The following is a 22,411-nucleotide window of genomic DNA, read 5'->3' as shown; positions in this document are numbered from 1 at the left end:
ATCACGAGGTGAGTAGCATTGTAAGCATAATTAATAGCGATATACTTAAGTTTGTCTGTGTGTTTTTGTATGCAAGCGGGTCTGCTGCGGTCTGCTGACGGTCCAAAATGGCGGCGGTAGGACGAAACCATGGGGGAATTTGTTGCTATGGGGCGTTCTATTGAGCTTCGCCTCTTGGTATCCATGCTCTTTGGCCTGGTTCCAGACCATAGACCCCGCCCACTCAACTGAGTAGGCTTGCATCTCTGGTCTGGAATACTGCAATGAATTTGCGATTTATCTCATCCAAACGATGGACGGACCAATGAACGCCGGGGGTAGGGGCGGGTCTAGCGAATAGCCAATCAGCGCCACGCTGATGTCAAGCTGTACGCCGGCATAGATATATATACATAGATGCCGCACCCTGGCTTGTGGGATGCGTTAATACCGCCGCCATCTTGCCTAGGTGCTCTGACCGGTTCAGACCCATGTCAGACTCGGCAAAAATGCCACATTTTTGCTCTGCATTTGGGTGTACGAACGAGAGAAGTGTGAAAACCAAGCAGAAGGGAATGACATTCCACAGGTAAGAAGTTGTTTTACAATATTTTACTGTTACGAACATGTTTAATGAGATATATATCTGAAGAAGTGATCCTTCTTTTAAGCTAATCAAGTGAAGTAACTGTCCTGATCTGGTCCTAATGCCAAATTAAGCTAACGCTATGTCGCACAACTTGAAGAAAAAAGGTTAACATTTATATAATATTACTTATAAAATTATGAAGCTTTGTCAAACAGCTATGTCGGTGTATGTGTTATTCCAAATTGTCAACTACCTGTTTCATGGCACCAACGTAACATAAAGCAGTATAACGTTAGTAGTTAACTTGTGGCCTGAATTGTAACTACAAATTATGTGGAACTGCGTTTTTCTGACACACTTATTTTGTGTGTAGTTTCCCAAAAAACACAGGTAGGAGACGGGCATGGGTAGCAGCAGTGAGGAGAAAGGACTTTGTCCCGAGTGACTCCTCAGTCATGTGCAGCTGTCACTTCAGACCTGAGGACTTCGACAGGACTGGGCAGACTCCTAAAAATAATACTAGCTACTGTACACTGTATTTTTTGTAAATATGACCTAATAATGTAAACAGTTCTGTGTCCAGGCTCCCATGAGCACTGTGGTGTTATACATATGAGATTAAAGCAAAATTTTGTGTAAACATGCAGCTCTAAGTCATTTATTTTCACTTGTACAAAACCAACATTTGTTAATCAGAATGTGTAACTACACTGCAGCTCGGCACAACCCTGCTGATACACTATTTTTTGCACATTGTGTGACTTAAAATGTGATTAAACATTTATAATCAAAATTAATAATTAAATGACATCATGGTGGGCACTGTACATCTAGTAAGAAAAAAGAATATTTATTACATGGGGAAAGTTTAGTTTAAATGTGTTGTAGAACTATTACTGTTACTTTATCTACATAAGATCAAATATTTTGGTATGAAAAGCTGCATTTTTTATTTAACCAAGTATCCTGTATCATACCTACATGTCTGACGATTGTAACAAACCAAACCGCATGAAAATCGGTTGAGAATTCAGAGAGTAATGATGATTTTAATCATAAATAATCTCCTGCCTCAATAGACATACACGCATTAGGCAGCGCGGCTCCACCTGGGCAAGATGGCGGCCACGTTGACGTATCGCTCCAATGAGGAGCACCGTTGAATGCGGCATCTACGTATATATATCTATGACCATGTGATGTTTGGTATCACCGGATTCAGGAAGCCGAGAGCTTCCTGCAAAACAGCAGTGATCCAAAATGTCAGTATGCATTTTTAGCTCCATTCATCTTCAGTTGTTTCTACCTCTTGCTAAAACTAACTTTATTTTAGACTCTGTGTGAATTGCTTGATGAGCCGCTCTGCAACACTAATGCAGAAATGATATTCTGGATGATTAATGTGTATGCCATGGGTTGTGTCTCCGTCTCTGCATAGATGTTTCATATTAAAAGCCTTGCACTACAGTATAGAATTTCTATGAAGAAATTTTTTTGTCAAAGACCTTTTTCTATAATGAAAACAAGACAAGCTAAAAATAGATCTTGATAATAAAAACTAATACTAAATCTATGTTTCATTTTCATCGATGAGATGTGACAATAATGTTAGGACTATTGGTCATTGAAAGCCAAGAAAAGCTGTGCTTGTAATAATCTTCAAATGCTGCATTAGCAACTGGCTGGTAATCTCAAAGAAATAGTCGGTGCCAGGATGTTTCGCTAGCCAGCAAAAACACTCTCAGCGGAGCAGCGTCAGTTGTTGTTGCGAGTTGTGAGCTGTAATTCAGCAGTAAATGACCAGATGTGTGTGTCTGAGTGTGGATGGTGGAGCTGCTGAATGGATGTAAGTTAATGTATCATATTTACAGTAAATTGTTGTGAAATGACAGCTTTATACTGTCATCTCACAGTTATATCTGCATATTACTGTGATTTAGTATTATGCTCCTGTAAAATTACTATATTTAACTGTGACCTCACAGTTAAAGCCCATTACATTCCTGTGATATAACAGTACATTCCTGTAAATTACTGAATTTAACTGTAACTTCATAGTTAAAGGGATAGTGCACCCAAAAATGAAGATTCAGCCATTATCTACTCACCCATATGCCGATGGAGGCAGCCGCTGCAGCTCATGAGCTTAACCCTCAGCCAGCCGCAGAATACCGGAGTCGAGCACTGGAAACCTGGTGGTGTAGTTGTTTCAAATGCAAAGCAATGCTAACAGATGAGGAAAGTCTTTGCTGTTCAGACTGGGAATTGGCGATGCCTGCACTTGAGAATTTGGACATCAGTACTGACGAGACTGCTGCTCTTCAGAGACTGTGCTCTTGCATCTCCGATCACCCTGAGCACGCACACGTGACCGCGGAGCACAGAGAAGCAGTCAGAGTTACTGGCTACAGTGAGGCTAAAAACAGAGTTCATATGACGTTTTTCGAAACAACTTTTTATGTCGGGGCTGCAGCACACTTGGATCACTACGGATGAGCAGTATGGAGATACTTTGTAGATTCAATTTTGTGTTCTTGGACGTTAGTCTGGGGAGCCGTCTGCCATTAGGTGTGCTAGCTGCTGCCCCCGCCGATCTCCGCAAAGGATGTGAGGACTCTAAAACTTCACCAGGGCCTCCATCGGCATATGGGTGAGTAGATAATGGCTGAATTTTTGGGTGCACTATCCCTTTAACGTACATTGGATTACTGTGATTTAGCAAAATGCTCCTGTAGAATTACTGTATTTTATTGGAATCTCACAGTTAAATTCCATATATTAATGTGATTAAGCAGTATTCTTCTGTAAAATCACTTTATTTAGCTGCATGAATTTCACCATGAAATTCAGAATTTGGTTAAATATCACCTATAAGTGATAATAATGTTATTTTATTATGAAGTATTACAGACTTCCTGGATAGAATTTGCAGTGTGGAGGACTGGGGGATCTTAGGCCCTGTATTTTTGATAGTCAGTGCTACATATTCTTTTGAATACATAGCTGGAGTTTCCATTATATCCCCATCATGATCTATGTTTTATTAGCATTGTTTGTTTCAAAACTAGTATTTATAGTAGCAGTAACGTACTATCCAGTGTGATGTTACAACAATGAAAATGAAACAACAACATAGGACAGAGTACAAAAAATGGATGTTTGATATTGTGGTGGCAAAACAACTATTTAATGAACAGTTTATAGAAAAAGTCTTCACACGTCGGCTGTCTTTCTTGAGTTTTAATAAGCATTCATGAATGGAGTCACACACACATACAACCGCATGAACAGTCAGTCAGTGAGTGAGTGCCCCGCAAGTCCTCCAGCCCCGCTATCTTTATAATTCCCATAACACATGCACATCAACAGTCAAAATATGTGGCGCCTGCAGTAGCCCAGGTTGGTTTGACATTCCTAAGACACAACATCTCTGGAGACTAACAAGGACACTTGGTGTCTGAGCTTCCCTGGCTCGTAACCTTTAACCTCCTTCCATTAGGCCTCTGCTGTATCTAACACTGCTATCATAGTAGGGGTTAAATGAGCAACAAATATCATTAGGTGAGAAGTTCAGTTTCATCAAAACAAGTAACCTTATACAACACATGCAGAACACATTATAGGTTAAATATGGTCAAATACCAGAACTTTCCATCACACTATCCAGCTGAGTCATCAGTAACATAAGTCATATTTAGAGCAAATAAATAGTGTGCTCACAGGGAGAGACATACTACAAACAAATAGAAAAGGGTAAAAACTCATTCCAGAGCTCTCTGATCCTGCTTAGTTGGCTGAGTAATAGCGTGGACTGCCACTACTCACACAAACCAGTTTCATCAGCAAGTCACTGAAGTGAAAGTAAAGAGAGCAGCCACAGAAAGGCTTTATGCGCGAAACGTTAATAAAGACTGAGATAACTGTGCGACTGAAAGATGAAAAGGCAGATGAGATGAGACAGTGGAAAGGATTGAAAAGACAGAGAGAGGGAGAAACAGTCAGTGGGCGACTTTAGTTGTGTGTCTGTTAGTCACCCTGCTTTAGATGTAGGGCTCTTGTTACTAGAGGCAAGTGAAGGCCTCATCTCTCACTCACAGTCAATTGGCCGGCAACTCAGTGTCACTGACAGAGCCATGAAATGGGAGAAAATTCAGAACATCCGCCTCTGGCAACAATGGCCAAATGCCTTTGCTTGCAGACACTGCACGCACAGTTGATATGTGAGTGTTGCCAGCCCTGCTGAAATAATTAGTCACTATGTTTACATGCACAAAATATTCAGATTTTTGCCCTTATTCCATAAAAGATGATATTCCTACTAAGCTGAGTATGAATATGAATATTCCACTGATACCCATTTACATGCAGCTGTGCACACTCCATTAACATATTCTAACATGTCTACTATGCCATTTGTTAGCACCTGCCTTTTTAAGGACACATAAAAGCTTCAAAATTGATGAGGGGGGTATTTACTGATGTATTTTATGTTGTAGAACAAAACATAAGAGTCTCATCGGCTTCTGTAAACCACAGATCTTATTTCAGGCATCTAACCAAAAACCCATTCAAAAAATCCACTGACTGTGAGATGAGGGAACCAGGTGTGTAACGTGCTACCTCCAGATTTTAGGACTCAATCCTGGGGCACTCTTTTGCAAATGTGCTGTATAGACCCTTTTAGGCCCTGATGTCACAATGACATAATTTTGTTAGCTGGAGGCAAAACATGATTTTCCACCACAGGACTGTAGGCTAGAGTCTCAAAATGCCGTCCTGTTGTGTTATTGGGAGCCAGAATAGAAGGAGTCATGGCTCAAAATTTAAATCCCAGCCACCACTACCTGTCAACAAAATCAAAGACAACTATGGCTAAATGCCATAAGACAAAAAGACTGGATGGAAAAAATGCTGGTATGTACAACTTACACTTAATATCCAGTTAGGGAAAAAGTATTTACTGTTGTAGGGATGAGTAACATTATGTGTATTAAGGATTATCGTGTCAATCAGAAACTGGGGAGGTATTAAGAGGAATATTGGATTTCTCCATAACGCTAGCTGTTCAGTGCATTAGCTAATATTTGCTTCGATAGCATAACAAAATGGACGAAACCGTTCAAGTGTCATCCTCCTTTGTAAGACTGGCATAGTAATCAACCACAAAGCTGAACATCCCACCTTCAGCAGTCCTGTCAAATCACCCATGTAGCAGTCTGGTCAGTGTTTACTTATTCAAGTAACACTTGCGGTAACTGCTCTGGATAACCGAACGGTTATCAACGGTACAGTTTGTGCCAGAGTGCGTTTTGGCTCTTGGAATGAGTATTTCTGTATGCACCACTCATGTCATCTTCCTCCATTGTCGAAAAAAAGACAACAAGTCATTGTTTATGGAGCAGCTTCAGTTTTTGTTCAGTTTTGTTTAGCAACCTAGTTTTGGATTTGGGAGAGAGTTTTGCGTTTAATAATATTTTTGGACTGTCTTAGATCATAGGAAGAACATGTATGAATTCTGAAAATGGGCATAGTTCCCCTTTAAGGGCTAGGGTGTACTTGAACCAAACTAGGTAAAAGGGTGTTGAGTACACTCGCAGGACTTCCGCGGCACTAACACGCTCGGTGTGTCCTTAGCGTTAATTATAACAGCCAACTTATTGAAAAATGTTGGGTTTAAATCGGGCTCGGGCCCATAATAACAGTTAATTGAACAGGCCAGGCCGGTCCTGGACATAATGTGCACGGGCTCGGGCCGGGTCGGGCTGAATTTTTTGGGCCCGATCTAAGCTCTAGTGGGGTATCCTTTTTAAAATTCATGGCATTAAGCCCTGCAAAGAACATGCAAAGACATGCCACTGATCCTTTAAACACTCCGAATAAACTGATCTGCTTGTCAAGTGGTAATTTTTAAATTTAAAACAAACTTAATATGTTCTTGATATTTCTATTTTGTAATATGAGTGTTGACAACATTCAGTTTGCAGAGTTGGGGTTTTCCATTTGGCTTCAAGCTACTCAATGTTGCGGAGTAGTCTAAAGAATAGCAAAGGAGATTATCAGAGCTGTCCTTGTGGAATATAGAAGATCTGCTAATGCATTTCAAGGCATTTAAATTGCTGGTGTGCCACTTATGTTCTTTCTGGCGGGGCGATTTAAATTTAAGTACAGTACTTTAGTACAGTGTGGTAAATTATGGCAATAGTGGTCATAAACTGTATTTTTATTTTAAATAAAAGCTGTGCAGGTTACAAATGAAATAGTAGGGGGATGATGGTATTTCAAAGAGTGTATAAGGCAGGTAAGACAGGTACCTATGACATAGTAAAAAGACCTGGAGGCGAGATAAAGACATCCATTTTTTATCCCAGGGGATATTACTGCTGCTATCTTACTGGTTATCTGATCAACAGTGAGTACAATCACAGATGATCCACCTGGGAGAAAAAACAATGTTTTTATCTGCAACATCAGCTGGTGTGTGTATCTGAAAGCTGGGGCCACACACTGAGGTACAGCTGTATTCATATGTGTTCCAGACAGAAGACTTTTCCCCAAAACTAGATAATGGAGTCTTCTGATGAGTTCCAGAAAGAATATAATAGGTCTTATCTCAGCTCGGATTCTGCTTTATCTTGCTGCGCCTAAACTAATGAAGCAAAGCCTGCAAGATAGTGCAGACACTCAAGTCCACACCACTACTCTCACAGGGTATACTTACTTTTTTGCAACATATATTTAACACACCCTTTTGATTATAATTAAAAGTGACTGATGTTATGGAATGCAGAAGGGCTCTAAACATCTATTTTGATGTTCTATTAATATGTCAAATTTGTACGAGGGGGTGACGGTTGGTGGCTTAGAGGTAGAGTGAGTTGTCCACTAACTCCAGTTGTCCGCTAATCGGAAGATCAACAGCTCGATCCTCAGCTCCTCCAGTCTGCATTTCAAAGTATCCTTGAGCAAGACACTGATGCTGTTCCATCGGTGTGTGAGTGTGTTAAAAACTGAGAAGCAGGTGGCACCTTGTATGGTAGCCTTGGCCACCAGTGTGTGAATGGGTGAATGTGACTTGTAGTGTAAAAAGCACTTTGAGTGGTCAGACTAGAAAGGCACTATACAAGTGCAGGTCCATTTACCATTTAGAGCCCTTCCATGTTCCGTATAATGTTGCTGTCAATAATAATAACAAAGCGATGTTTTGCTTCATTCCGCTGAGCTAGGGAGCAGAGATGGGTTGTTACTGTGGTAGTTTTCAACTCTGAACGTTCTTTTCCTCACATTAACTTTTGTCCTTCTACTTCACTAGGGGTAAAACCTTTGAGCTGGTCCAATTAGTCAAAGCCAAGTTGGCAGGCCATTTAAATTAGTTGGATGTAAAGGCATGTATCAGAGGTGACACCCAGAGAATAATAGCTGTGATTCATGGGACCAGCTCACTTCTCTTACATTCTCACTTTCTTTATCTTTGTTTCTGCAGCTTGTGTCTCTGTTGCCTCCCTGTCTGCTCACGCTCATTCAAGCCACTCTACCCTTCCTCTTGTTCTCATCCTCCCTCTCTTTAATGGTCCTGACACACACAGTGTGTTATAAGAGAGTGAAGATAGGGTCTGCCTGAATAAAATGTACTATTATTATTATTATTATTATTATAATTATAATGTTCTGCATGAAAATACTTTTCTGGCAGTTTTTCAATGTCATATCTCAGGAATAGATAGGAAGACATTTGTTCAGATACTGAATTGGTGACACTATACTTGGATGCCCACCTTAAGACTGTGTTGATTCTATAGATCTTCTGTGCTGCCCGGGGGGAAAATGGGTGTGAAAAATACATGTTTTCACCGACATGGCTGTAAACTGTAAGAGAAACTTTGTTGGTGTGAGGAGGCATATCGCCACTCCTTCTTCTTCTTCTGCTTACTGGTAATTCAGTAGTCTGTTGTCTCACGCAGGACAGGTGCAGCAGAGCGGGCTACACCCCTCAGTGCGTCTAGTGTGCATCTAGTGTGCATCATGGCAATAAGGCACATAAATGATAATCAACACTCTTCACTGCATTTTTAACACATCTCTCCCACTGCTGATGTGGCAGAGGCAAACACTGCTGACCAAGTCGCCTTGCATCCCCTCTCTCTCTTTCTTTCGTTTTACGTCCCTCTCTCGCATGCGTTCTCTCTCTCCCCCAGTTCTCCACTCTTTTCGTCACTCTCCCTCTCTCAGTTGCAGTTCCCCCTTATTCTCTCTCTCTTTTTCTGTTGATGCAGTCAATTAAAACTCCTCCCACTGACACAAAAGAACTGCCAGTTTAATTAAACACACAAAAAAAATATTGGTAAATTTGGGAGGAACCCACCCGATTCAAGCCCAGGGAATAATGAGAAATTTCAGCCCCGCCTAGCCAGGCCCAGCCCAGCCCAGCCCAGCTCAGGCCGGCATGGCCAGAACCTGGTGGAGAACCCAGAACCCACACTGTTTGCCTTTATTTAGAACCACCAGACCACATATATCTCCATGTCATTTTTGTGAATGTAGTGTAATTTTTCTATCTTGCATCTGTGTCATTTTTTCAAAAGGAAGAACTGAACTGAAGAAGGAGAGATGTGTGTGCTTCAAGCATTGAAGTTCAGTCTTGACCTTGGAAATAAAAGATTGATAAAACAGCACTTGTTAAAGTCAATCTGACTGTTGAGCTGAACTGAGACTAAACAAACACACAGAGTCTGGACTAAAAAATTGTTCGAAAAATCTCTGTCCATTGGAATAGCAGTGTGTAAATCCAGGTTACTTTGGTTTAACTAGGTATTGCTTTTCCTAACTGAATCTGAAGCAATCTGAATGTACACAATTAAAAAAAAAAAAAAAAAAAAAAAGCAATGATGTGTTTTTAGTGATGGTCACACCTCCCAGCTTTCACTTTTAGTGTTGTATAATACTGTACTTTATTAATATGGAGGTCAAATGTCTGACTGACGACCTCTCTCTTTGTCTCTCCATGTCTCTTGCCTTGTGGCAGGCCGGCTCCTAAGGCTTCATCAGAGCAGGGCAGTAGCAGTGACAAGAAGGAACGTCCAATGAGCACCATGAGCGAGGCATCAAACTACACAGGTGGCTCCGACTACAGCACCTTTCCTGGCAGCCCGGCCACCACCATCACTACTGCCACCACCACCTCCACTTCATCCACACGGGTCAGTCTCCATCCATCCATGCCTTAAATCTTAAAGGGAAACCCAGCTATACTAGAGAAAGCAATTTCTGAAGAAACTGCGGGTATCAATGCTGCATGCTGAAAAATGTGACGCTACACTGCAATGCTGACTTTAAATGTTGAATGACGCCATTAATGTATGAATGGTGTGGAATATTTGAAGGATTTTTGGAAAACCTGACGCTACACTACAATGCTGGCTTTAATATGTAAGAATAAGGTAAAATGATAGGAATAGCTGAAAAAGTCTAAAGGGATCTTATTAGTATGAATGTCAGTGATAAGTTCAATAATGCTCTGAATATGGAATATTTGAAGGGTTGCTGAAAAGATGACACTTACAATGCAATGCTGACTTTAGATGTTGAATAATACCATTAATGTATGAATGATGTGCAATGTTGTAAGGTTTTTTTTCAAAAGCTGACACTACACTGAATGGCTGGCTTTCATGCATTAGAGTAAGATAAAGTTAAAGGAATAGTTGAAAAAAGTTAAAAGGGGTCTAATTAGTATTAATGTTATTGAAAAGATGAATGATACTCATAGTGGGAAATATTTTAGGGTTGTTGAAAAGACGACACTACACTGCAATTCTGGCTTGAATGTTTAAGAAGGGGAAGTAGTAGGAATAGTTGGAAACATGGCAATTGGTTGGTATCAAAGATCTGGAATATTTTAATACACTGAAATGCAGGCTTTAATGTGTAAGAATAAGGTACAGTGATGGGAATAGTTGAAAAAGTTTAATTAGTATGAATGCCATCGATACCAATACTATGGAATATTTTAAGGTTGTTTGAAAACTAATTCTACACTGCAATGCTTGCCTGAATGGGTAAGTAGGTGAAGTAGTAAGAATAGTTGGAAAAGTGGCAATGGGTTATTCTATATAATCTTAAACGGGAACATCACCTAAATTAAGGATTTTGATTCCATGGTTTAGGAAAGTTTAAACAATATTTCTGAACATCAATTTCAATTCAGTTTTATTTATAAAGCCCAATATCACAAATCACAATTAGCCTCAGGGCTTTACAGCATACGACATCCCTCTGTCCTAAGGGAAAACTCCCCCCAAAAAAACCTTTAACAGGGGAAAAAAAATACATGAGCATGAGCTACTCTCTCTCAGAGACCAGAGAAGGCTCACACTTGTGATGTTATTAAGTATAATGTCTGGAGCTGCTCTGTAGACAATGAATGAGAGCCTGATTTTGTTTGTTTTCTTTTTTTATACACAAATGAGCTTTATTCTATTGAAGTGTTCTCAGTTCTGAACAGAAATGTACCCATATACTCACAACATGCAATTTACTCAATTTCAATTTTATTCTTCACATGAAATCATATAAATAAAATTTCAATGAAATCTAATTTTTCACTTCATAAGTGCTATATTGTAGGCAACTGGACTTGCTTGCATTTCTTGAAGATGTTTCGCCTCTCATCCAAGAACAAGAGGACGAGAGGCGAAACGCAAGCAAGTCCAGTTGCCTATGATATAGCACTTATGATTACCATGACTTGAATGACTGAGAATCTTCACCGACATAATCTGTCAAAAATGCCCATGCACAGCTGAAGTCAAGGTGCTGGTACTGTGGCAAAAGTACAAACGTGTAAAGAAAAAAACACATATAAAGTGGCTCATGAGCCTGATGAAGCTGTAAGCTAAACGCGTTGCTCTATTAAATTCTCAATCCTCTTTCTTAGTCCTGTCTTGTGTGCTGTACATAGCCATAATCTGTCACTTGTTTCAATGTGTGCATTTAATACAGTGTGGGGGAGGTAGAAGCTGTGCCTGAGCCTCTCAGTGCTGACCTGATGTGACTGGTACCGTTTTCCAGAGATTAATAGGGAGAAAGGCAGTTTTAGGATCTTTAATAATTGTCCTGGCCTTATTTTTTCCAGTGCCTTGTGTAAATATTCTTGAGGCAGGGTAGAGGAGCGCCTGTAGTGTGTTCAGCTGAATGAACCACTCTTTGTAGGGCTTTGCAGTCCTGATCATTGCTGTTTCCATACCAATCAGTGATGTTCCCCGTCAGGATGCTCTTGATGTTGCAGTAGTAGAGATTTCTCAGTATTTAAAGGGATACCTAAAATTTCCTTAGGTGTCTAAGATGATACAGTTTCTGCCTTGCCTTTTTTACTACTGAGTCAGTATACAGTGCCCAGGTCTATGTACCCTCTCCACCGAAGACCTGTTGATATTAAGGGGAACGTAGTTTCTTAGCTGCTTCTTCCCAAAGTCCACTATCATCTCCTTAGTTTTGCTGACGTTCAGGAGTAGGTTGTACTGACAAAAGTGGGTCAGGTCCTCTGCTTCTATCAGGTAGACCTTTTCATTATTATCGGTGATCAGGCCAACCACAGCTGTGTCGTCAGCAGACTTAATAATGGAGTTGGAGTCTAAAGTGGCTACACAGTCATGTGTGTACAGAAAGTACAGCAGGGGACTCAAAACGCAGCCCTGGGGTTCTCCAGTGTTAAGGATGAAGGTGGAAGAGGTGTGTCTGCCCACTCTCACCACCTGGGGTATGCCTGTCAGGAAGTCAAGGATCCATGTGCACAGTGAGGTGTTTAATCCCAGGTCCTTGAGCTTTGTCACCAGCCTGGAGGGAACTATGGTGTTAAACACTGAACTGTAGTTAATGAACAGCAATCTCACATAGCTCCCTTTCTTTCCAGGTGAGACAGGGTGGTGCAGAGGATGTGTGCTATGGCATCATCTCTAGATCAGTTGGGATGGTAGGCAAACTGAAGTGGGTCCAGCATGCAGGTTAGTGAGGAGCAGATATGATATTGAACCAGCTAATCAAAGCACTTCATACGAGCCAGGGACAGGCTGAATATCATTGAGAACACTGGCACTAAAAAAAAAAAAAAAAAGAGTACTGGAGTCATGCTTTGAAGAGAACATAGATAAGTTTCACTCTCACTTCAGTTGTAAATAGTAATGTTTTAGCAAAAAGGCATGTGTTTGGGAAGAACTAAGCATAAATGAAAAGATGAGACTGTAAATGGATGCTTTTATACAGTTTTCTGTTGTTAAATGTTAAATGTGTTCCTCAATCAATCAGGAAATCAATATGTTGTCCATTTTCTGTGGAGGAATGCAAGAAAACAGAGTTTACTTTATCAATTCAAGGCAACAGCATGACTCAGTGATTTACAAATGGTCATTTTGTTAAAGGCAATACTGCTTTAAGTAACAGGCTGTCTACGAGGCGTCAACACAGTCTATTGGTGCTTCTCAAAGTCAAGGATGAATCCTTAAGTAGCTAAATTCCAAGGAGGCTACATTCTCAAATCCTGTCGAAGGACTGTTCCGATATCAAGGATTCATCAAATTCTACCAAGGACCAGGTCCATCCTTTAGATGATTTTCAAAGATGCATGTGTGTATCCTCAGCGGGCATGAAGTGCCCACAATTAACACTCATTAGCCTGTTCCAATGTGTGTTCACCGAATGCTAGGAAGGAGTTTTGCTAGCCTCTGTAGGACCCGACTTGGAGGGATCTACCAAGGAAGCATGCTTGAATTTGAGAAGCATCATATGAGTCAGATCAACCTCTCGCTCCTCTGCAACTCCACCCTCTCATCCAAATATGGTCACTTCTGGCCAGGATGGTGAAATGCTGAAATGCTCAACTTGAGGCTTTACAACAGGAATCTACAAACAAATGGGTGATTTTTCATGGCTAACCTAGTGTTTTAAGGCTCATCGTTTTTGTTTATATAGCCCAAAAGTTTCTATGAGCCTATGGGAAAATGTAAAAATGTAAAAGGGTAAGTCCCTCCATTATAATAATAATAATAATAATAATAATAATAATACATTTTATTTATACAGCTCTTTTACAGCTCTCAAAGACGCTTTACATTTAAAACCAAAGAAATGAAGTTCATACATGTAAGTGCAAAGAGATAAACAGAAGACAAGGACAATATAAAACAACAAGGTGCAAAAGCATAGTGCAAAACATAGAAAAGGAGGGCACATGAAGAACCGAGAACGAAAAGCTAATGTTAAAGGTTAAAAGTGGATTTGAAAAGGTGGGTTTTGAGGAGTGATTTGAAGGTGGATGGATTTGGACAGTCACGGATGTGTATAGGGAGGGTGTTCCAGAGGGAGGGGGCGGCTATGGAGAAGGCTCTGTCGCCCCAGGTTCGGTGCTTGGTCCTGTGTGGAGGTGAGAGGAGGTTTTTGTCGGATGATCGAAGGTTGCGGGAGGGAGTGTGGTGGTGGAGCATGTCCGTGAGGTAGGAGGGGGCCTGGCTGTGGAGGGCTTTGTGGGTGAGGAGGAGGATCTTGAAATTGATTCTGTACGGGACAGGGAGCCAGTGAAGGTTTTGCAGGACAGGGGTTATATGTTCACGGGAGCTGGTGTGGGTGAGGAGGCGGGCAGCAGAGTTTTGGATGTACTGAAGTTTGTTGAGGACTTTGGATGATGAGCCGTAGAGGATGCTGTTGCAGTAGTCCAGTCTTGAGGTGATGAAAGCATGGATGAGAGTTTCAGCGGCAGAGAAGGAGAGTAATGGACGGAGACGGGCAATGTTCCTAAGGTGAAAGAAGGCAGTTTGGGTGAGGCGGCTGATGTGATGTTCAAATGAGAGGTTATTGTCGAAGATGATACCAAGGTTGCGGATGAATGGGGAGGGAGAGAGGATGGTGTTGTCAATGCTGAGGGTGACGTTTTGTGTTGCTGTAGAGAAGGATTTTGGGCAGATGAGTATTATTTCAGATTTGTCACAGATAGATATTATCATTATCTACAGTAAATTTCACAGCATTAGTTTCTAGTATAAAACGGTACTAAGTCTGCTTATAATTGTTCTCAGTAGATGTTCAGATCTGATTGCGGTGCTATAGGAAAGGTTAGAGAGCCACAGAAAACTTGGGAAAACTTTAGTCTAATGAATGCACACACAATATGTCAACATCTGGTAAATGTTTCAATAGTAATATCTTATTTGTCTTCAATTTGGACTTAATCAAAGAACTCCTCGTATTTTTCTGCTATTGACTTACATAAAAGATACCTTTTTGCTGCAGTGCTGCATATTTCAGTAAGTGAGCTATGATGTATGGGGGATGTGGTATATACTTTGTTTAATGAGCTGAATACATCTGCCTCTGTTGCTTTTTATAGCTGCTGGAGAAGCTGCTGTTTCACAGTGCAAGCTCCTTTACATCCAATGCACCACATGCTTGTCTCATCAGATTGTTGTGTTGACATTGAGGGAGAGAAGGTGATATGCTGGGTTATTTTTTCTCCCTCTGTGTCTCTCCAAGTCTCTGCTGTGTTTCTCTGTAGGAGATGCAGGATGGAAACAGAAGCATAATATCGGCTGATTATTAAGGGTTATGGAGTATTTTGTGTCACTTAAGTATAAAATTATGTGCATTTCAATATCTGTATTGTAAATGTTGCTTCTGTAGAGCTGCATTTACCTTATATTTGTGAATGATCTACATTTGTTACCCTTTCTTGTGTTTCAACAGCCCTCTAGGTCTTTCAAAAAAGTTCACAACTTTGGAAAAAGGTCAAACTCCATCAAGAGGAACCCCAATGCTCCGGTGGTCAAGAGCAACTGGCTTTACAAACAGGTACAGAAGAAAGGTCATTCAACTTAAAAATGATGGGATATGTTTGAGTTTGTGTGGGACAGATACCAGACAGGCGAGGGAATATGGCTGGGCAGCCAATATGTATGGTGAAGGATGCACAATGATGAACATACAGTACACTGAAAGTAGTACTATTCACTGCATTTGGAATTGTTTCTGCATTATTGTTTGCTATCACAGTGAATCTCAAGGAAAATCATAAAAGAAACATTTTGGGAAATACACTTATTTGCTTTATTTTCCAAACAATTATGAGAAGTATTTGCTTTAATTGCATGACTGTACATTTCAGATATACTATGCAGGGTTTTCTTAAAAAAACAAACAGAAAAAAACAAAACAATGCATAGACTCAAACAGATGTCATCTCTTTCAATCATCACTTGAGAGGGAAAACCACTTTATTTTTATGCCTCTATGCCAGCAACAGCTATGGGTGAAGGCAGTATGTTTTCGGGTTGTTTAATGTCTGTCCGTCTGTCTGTCCCATTATTGTGAATGCAATATCTCAAGAATTTGAGAGGGAATTGTCTCAAATTTGGCACAAACGTCCACTTGGACTCAGTGATGAACTGATTAGATTTTGGTAGCCAACAATAAAATATTGAGGTCACTGTGACCTTACAAATCATGTTTTTGGTGGTAACTCGACAATTCATGTGCTAATTATGACCAAATATCATACATATGTCTCTTAGATTGAAACATCAATGATCAACTTCACTGTGACATCGTAATGTTATGCAAAAATGTTTTTCTGGCCATTACTCAACATCATATCTCAGGAACAGATGGGGTGACATTTGATCAGATACTTAATTAGTGACTCTAATCTTGGGTGTCTATGTTGAAACTGTGCTGATTTTTACTTATTTATATAAAGCCCAATATCACAAATTGTGATTGTATAGATCTTTTTTGCTGCCAGGTTGAAGATGTGTGTGAAGCATTCATGTTTAAGAATTTTTATCTTTTTTGCAGCAACATCCATATTTGGAGCTTTATCAACTGTCATGGCTACATACAGTATGAGTCTGGACAGACATCAATGTAAACTACCTGCAACTTGACTGGTTCATGGAGACAAACAATTGCAAGGCAGTAATTCTAGTTTTACTTTCTCCCTCAGCACCTATGTGAAATTTGGGCTCTATATAAAGGTAGTGATAGGATGCCAGTGTGTAAAAAGCATACATAGTGAGGCAAAATCCCAAATGGGAGTGAATCTGGGGTCAACTTTTACTTTCACGTTTACTGGCTAGTGTGTTTAGAAACAGTTACCGACAATCCTGCATAGTATACCCTTAAGTACACAGCTGAAGTCGGGACATGGTTAGCCTAGCTTGGCATTAAAACTGGAGGCAGGGGGGGATAGCCTGACTCTGTACGAAGTCCATAATATACCAGACAAAACTTCTGGTCTGTTTAATCCATATCCATACTCAGTATCCTGAAACTTGAGAGGTTGTCTGTTGTCGAGCTGCAGTGCGACGTGTCCAATGTGTTCTAGCGGGGCTGTGGGCTACACACACACACGCACACAGTGCGATTTTCGTGAGGGGGAGATGAGGCAGAGAAAAAAAAGAGAGTTGAGTGCAAGAGAAAGACAGGGAACTTGTTCCTAAACCAAATGCCACAGCCCCTGTGTGGGAGTATTTTGGATTTAAACCAAATGACAGAGGGGAGCCCAGTAATTTGGATGAGCCGGTGTTGTTTGTTCTAAAACCATCTCAACAAAAAGAGCGAATATGAGCAACTTAACGGCACACCTGAGAATGAGAGACTGACGGCCTATTTTTTTTTTTTTAATTTATTTATTTCAATATATTTACGTGTTATTTCAGATATTTAAATTTTCTTTTTTGCATTCCTAAATATTCTTGTTAAATAAGTGTTTATTTCTCTTTAAAAGGGTGTACTTACATCAATATGCTTTTATTATACGTTTAAAAAATGGTCTAAAAACAGCAAAATTACAACAATAATAAAAATGGTCTTAAAAGCACAATATTACGCAATATTATCGCTTATCGCAATAATTTCTGACGCAATTAATCGCCCAGCAAAATTTGTTATCGTGACAGGCCCATGTCCACCTCGATTGCAAGTTAAACTGGAAAGAAAATACTGAGGTCGTAGTGAAGAAGGCTCAATCTAGGCTTTTCTTTCTCAGAAAACTGAGATCCTTTGACATTAGCACAAGGCCTCTGGATGTCTTTTATCAAGGTATCCTGGCTAGTGTCCTGTTTAATGCTGTACTTTGCTGGGGGGGGCAGCATATCTGTGGATTACAAGAACAGGATCAATAAGATTATCAAGCAAGCTGGTTCTGTTATTGTTCTAACTCCAGAGTCTCTTGATGTCATTGTGGAGAAGAGAACTGGGTCAAAATTAAGAGTGGTTTTGTTTCATGAAAATCATCCACTGCACAATGTATTTAAGGGACTTAGAAGCCCATTCAGTGAGCGACTTGTCATGCCTTAGTGCTCAAATGAACGTCTGAGAAGGTCCTTCGTTCTTGCAGCAGTTAAATATTTAAAAAAAAAAAAAAACACTGTTAGACGTGGCCTGCTGCACAGCAGCATACTTGTGTGCTGTATTTGCTGATGGTTCTTATTTATTTATTTATTTATTGAATTGTTTTTATTCATTTCTATCTTCCTGGCTGGTGCTGTTTCCTTATTGTATTTTTATCCCCTAGCTTTTAATCATGTCCTTAGTGGCTTTTAATCACGTTTCTAACTCCGTTTTTAAGGGCCCCACTATGTTCATTGTTGTGTTTTGTGATGTTTGTTGGCTGTTTGTTTGTTTTTTGACCTGGTGGTAAATCAGTTTCCCCGTGGGGATTAATAAAGCTAATCTATCTATCTATCTATCTATCTATCTATTCTTAACTGAAGTATGAAAATCAACTTACAGAAATTTGAAACCTACTTGTAGGTTAAAGGTGTTGCATTTGCCAAGTGATTTGAAACAGTAACAAAACTCCACTTGGAAAAAATATTAATGGCGTAGTTTTCACTTTACTAGGTTATGCAAGTTTCAAGTGTCTGTGTGGTTTGATTTAATAATGAACAGAAATCTATGGAAGCCATGGAAGGTGGGGAACACAGTTAGAAAATATAAAACTCCATGGTCTTGGAGGAATGGTTGGCAGTAATGTAAAACATTGTAGGGTTGGAAACATTGAATCCTGACGCATCCAAAGTGTGTGTGGACAACCTGATGGGAGGACTGTGTTCCCGCTGCGGGGCTTAACTGGACATCAGCAAACCTATCTCGGCTTTTCTCTGGTCACTTTTCCACTCGTTCCTTGCAAGTTGAGCAATTTTCTTCACTCCACAGAGGTCTACTGTGGGTCAATTTTTCAATTGGTCTGTGGACCTCTGACCACTCTGCAACTCCCTAAAGACAGCCTCATCAAGCACTATTCAACTCAGCTTCCAGATCCCAGTTAGAGCCACTGTCAATAATTTCCATCTAAGCCTCAGCACCTGTGCTGCTGCTCACTGGGTTCACATCAAGATGAAAATCGATTCACTTCACACCTCTCCTCGGACTTGTCAGGCAAAGTGCTCCCCCACTGAAGCAGTGTAATCAGTGTGTACCCAAAGCTCCTAAACTCAGGACCTGTGGCCAAATGTCACACGTTGCAAACAGTGAGCGAATGGTCTAAAAGCATTAGTATTGTCGCTGCAGTCATTACAACACCAGGGAGTGTATAAACAAGAACCAGAGCAGCAGCACAGAGAACAAAGCATAGCCCTTCGCCCCGAGCATCACACAGGCAAATTTGTTACTGCATTATAAAGAGATAAAACAGAGCAATTTGTCTCAGAGGGGTAGATAGAAGCTGGTTAATAGAAGCAGCCAGAGGGAGAGACAGCGAGACTGTCAAGAGAAGGGAAGTGAGGGGAGATCAAAGGAGAGAGACTGAGATTGTGAGCAAAAGAGAGACAGAGAGAGTGTAATGTTTTCTGTAATGACAACACTTTGACTGATTTACTGATGGTCTATGACCTTTGTCCCCTGCAGGACAGCACAGGCATGAAGCTGTGGAAGAAGAGATGGTTTGTTCTGTCCGACATGTGCCTCTTCTACTACCGTGGTGAGGACACACACACACACACACACACACACACACATATCCAAATGCCAAATGTATGATGCGTGCTGGTAAATGAAATTGGTGTAACTGACAAATCAAAAGCAAGTCCATGTTCTGTTCAAGGGTATTTTAACAAGCACATTCCCCATTTCAAGGATTATACCATTCTTGATTGAAGGCCATCTTACGTTTTACTGTTTATTGTAAACATACAGACAAATTAAGGGAGAAAATCTGAGTAAATAAGTAGGAAAACATTGGAAATGCAGATTAGGGATTCACTGATTGGTATCTGCCTCGGTTCCACTCCATTCATCTGCTGCAGTCATCACTTCCTGCTGTCCTTCACAATAAAACATTGTATAACAGCAGCAGGCCTTTACTTTGAAACTGGATGTACAGACAGTGCCATTTGCAGTTGGATGATAAAACCAAAAATCATTGTGATGTAATTAAAAGACCATTTTCTGCACTATTGTCAGGAGGTGTTTTGCAAACATGGAGGATTTTTTTTTGTTTAGTTTTTAGTGAGCATTTTGTGTTAATGTGACAGAAGATACACTTACAGAAAACATAGGAAGAGAGAGAGGGGTATAACGATATGATACAATATGATACGATATGATACGATGCAATATGATACGAAACTAAATGAAACAATGCAATATGATACAATACAGATTTATTGTCATTTTATAGTTTGTGGCTCAGAGGTAGAGCGGGTTGTCCATTAATCAGAAGATCAGCAGTTTGATCCCCAGTTCCTCCAGTCCACATGTCAAAGTATCCTTGGGAAAGATGCTGAACCCCAACTTGCCCCCGGTGGCTGTTCCATCAGTGTGTCAGTGCGTGTGAATGGTTACTGAGTAGCAGGTGGCACCGTGCATGGTAGCCTCGGCCGCCAGTGTGTGAATGTATGTGTGAATAGGTGAATGTGACCTGTAGTCTAAAAGTGCTTTGAGTGGTTGGAAGACTAGAAAGGTGCTATTCAAGTTCAGTCCATTTACAATTTACACAGAAATTCGTTCATCCTCAGACAGCTGTAGTTGCATTTTGTGGTTGGATGATAAAGCCAAAACTTGTTGTGATTTAATTAAAGGTACATTTTCTGCACTACTGTCAGGAAGTCATTTACAAATATAAAAGAAATATTTTGTTTTTGTTTTCTTTACTTTTGTTTTGTTTTGTTTTGTTTTGAGAGAGCATTTTGTGTTGATGTGACAGTGAAAGTACATATGTTTACAGGAAACATAGTAAGAGAGAGGGGGTATAATGATAATTTACTTTGTAACGCGTTAGAGTACTTTGATCACTTTTTGCAGTAACGAGTAACCTAACGCGTTAGTTTGCTATTTGAGTAATCAAATACTTAAGTACATTTTCAAACAAGACATCAGTTACTTCCGTTACTTTTAGAACGCTGGTCCTTCAGCTCCGAAACAGCAACTGCTGTCGTTTGGTTCTAATAATGGAGATAACGTTAAACCTATCAGTCTGAAAGAAGCCACGGAGCTTGTGGCTCGCTACGTGGTCGGAGAAATGCTGCCGTTGTCTACGGTGGAGTCTAAAAAAAGGTGGAGGAGGACTCGCTGACAGACATATTTCAGACTCAGGACTTGCATCATGCCTGGTACACGCTACACGCTGGTACTCACCAATTATCCCCGCTTGTGTTTCACGGCGTGTGTGATGTCATCGGGTTATTCTTGTCCTATTTTTAGTTCACTATTATTTGAGTCAGAACTGTGTTTGTTCATGTGCCAGCCGACATGTTGTTGTAGTCACCTAATCTCTCAAGACAGACAGGTACTCTAACGCGTTAGAACACGTTGATTACTTTTTGCAGTAACGAGTAACCTAACGCGTTAGTTTGCTGTTTGAGTAATCAAATACTTAAGTACATTTTCAAACAAGACATCAGTTACTTCCGTTACTTTTAGAACGCTGGTCCTTCAGCTCCGAAATAGCAACGGCTGTCGTTTGGTTCTAATAACGGAGATAACGTTAAACCTATCAGTCTGAAAGAAGCCACGGAGCTTGTGGCTCGCTACGTGGTAGGAGAAATGCTGCCGTTGTCTACGGTGGAGTCTTAAAAAAGGTGGAGGAGGACTCGCTGACAGACATATTTCAGACTCAGGACTTGCATTATGCCTGGTACACGCTACACGCTGGTACTCACCAATTATCCCCGCTTGTCTTTCACGGCGTGTGTGATGTCATCGGGTTATTCTTGTCCTATTTTTAGTTCACTATTATTTGAGTCAGAACTGTGTTTGTTCATGTGCAAGCCGACATGTTGTTGTAGTCACCTAATCTCTCAAGACAGATTCTGCAATTTACATTGTAGATCTGTCAGCAGCACTGTGTGAAAGACGACTAGAGAGGGGGGGGCTTTGAGTTTGAACGATGCTGCGCTTTAGCCAATCTCAATGGACGGGGAGAGACGTGCAGGTGTCCCCAGGAAATGTGTACCTACAGAAACAGCAAGCTCTGCGTTCATAGCGACCGCTTCACCCAAAACGCCGTCCCGTCAACATGAAAAAAAAATTTTTTTCCAGCGGATGTCTTAGTTACAACATGATTGAGCTAACTGGAGTAGTTTCATGTCATATCCGACAACAGGAGGCTTTTAACAGATGACGTCCTGATGTTAGCTTTGCTAACTGTCCCTGTCAGCTGCGGCCACTGCTGCTTTCTAGACATCGTGATTTCCCATAACTGAATAAATACCNTATCCGACAACAGGAGGCTTTTAACAGATGACGTCCTGATGTTAGCTTTGCTAACTGTCCCTGTCAGCTGCGGCCACTGCTGCTTTCTAGACATCGTGATTTCCCATAACTGAATAAATACCACACATAGCAACACAAAACTACTTTGCTAGC

The 22,411-nt window shown here is 40.6% G+C and overlaps 1 protein-coding gene across 1 annotated transcript in view; it reads left to right on the top strand.

Annotated features, from left to right (window-relative positions):
• LOC126385214 (pleckstrin homology domain-containing family A member 5-like) overlaps window positions 1-22,411 on the top strand; it is a 628,760-nt gene that overhangs the window by 406,631 nt on the left and 199,718 nt on the right. The window contains exons 6-8 of the mRNA XM_050036817.1: window positions 9,588-9,762; window positions 15,293-15,397; window positions 19,454-19,526. Of these exons, the coding sequence (XP_049892774.1) occupies window positions 9,588-9,762; window positions 15,293-15,397; window positions 19,454-19,526 (353 nt within the window). The remainder of the gene's footprint in view (window positions 1-9,587; window positions 9,763-15,292; window positions 15,398-19,453; window positions 19,527-22,411) is intronic.

This window comes from Epinephelus moara, chromosome 23, assembly GCF_006386435.1.
Source record: "Epinephelus moara isolate mb chromosome 23, YSFRI_EMoa_1.0, whole genome shotgun sequence".
NCBI lineage: Eukaryota > Metazoa > Chordata > Actinopteri > Perciformes > Serranidae > Epinephelus > Epinephelus moara.
This window is presented reverse-complemented; position numbering and strand designations above follow the sequence as displayed.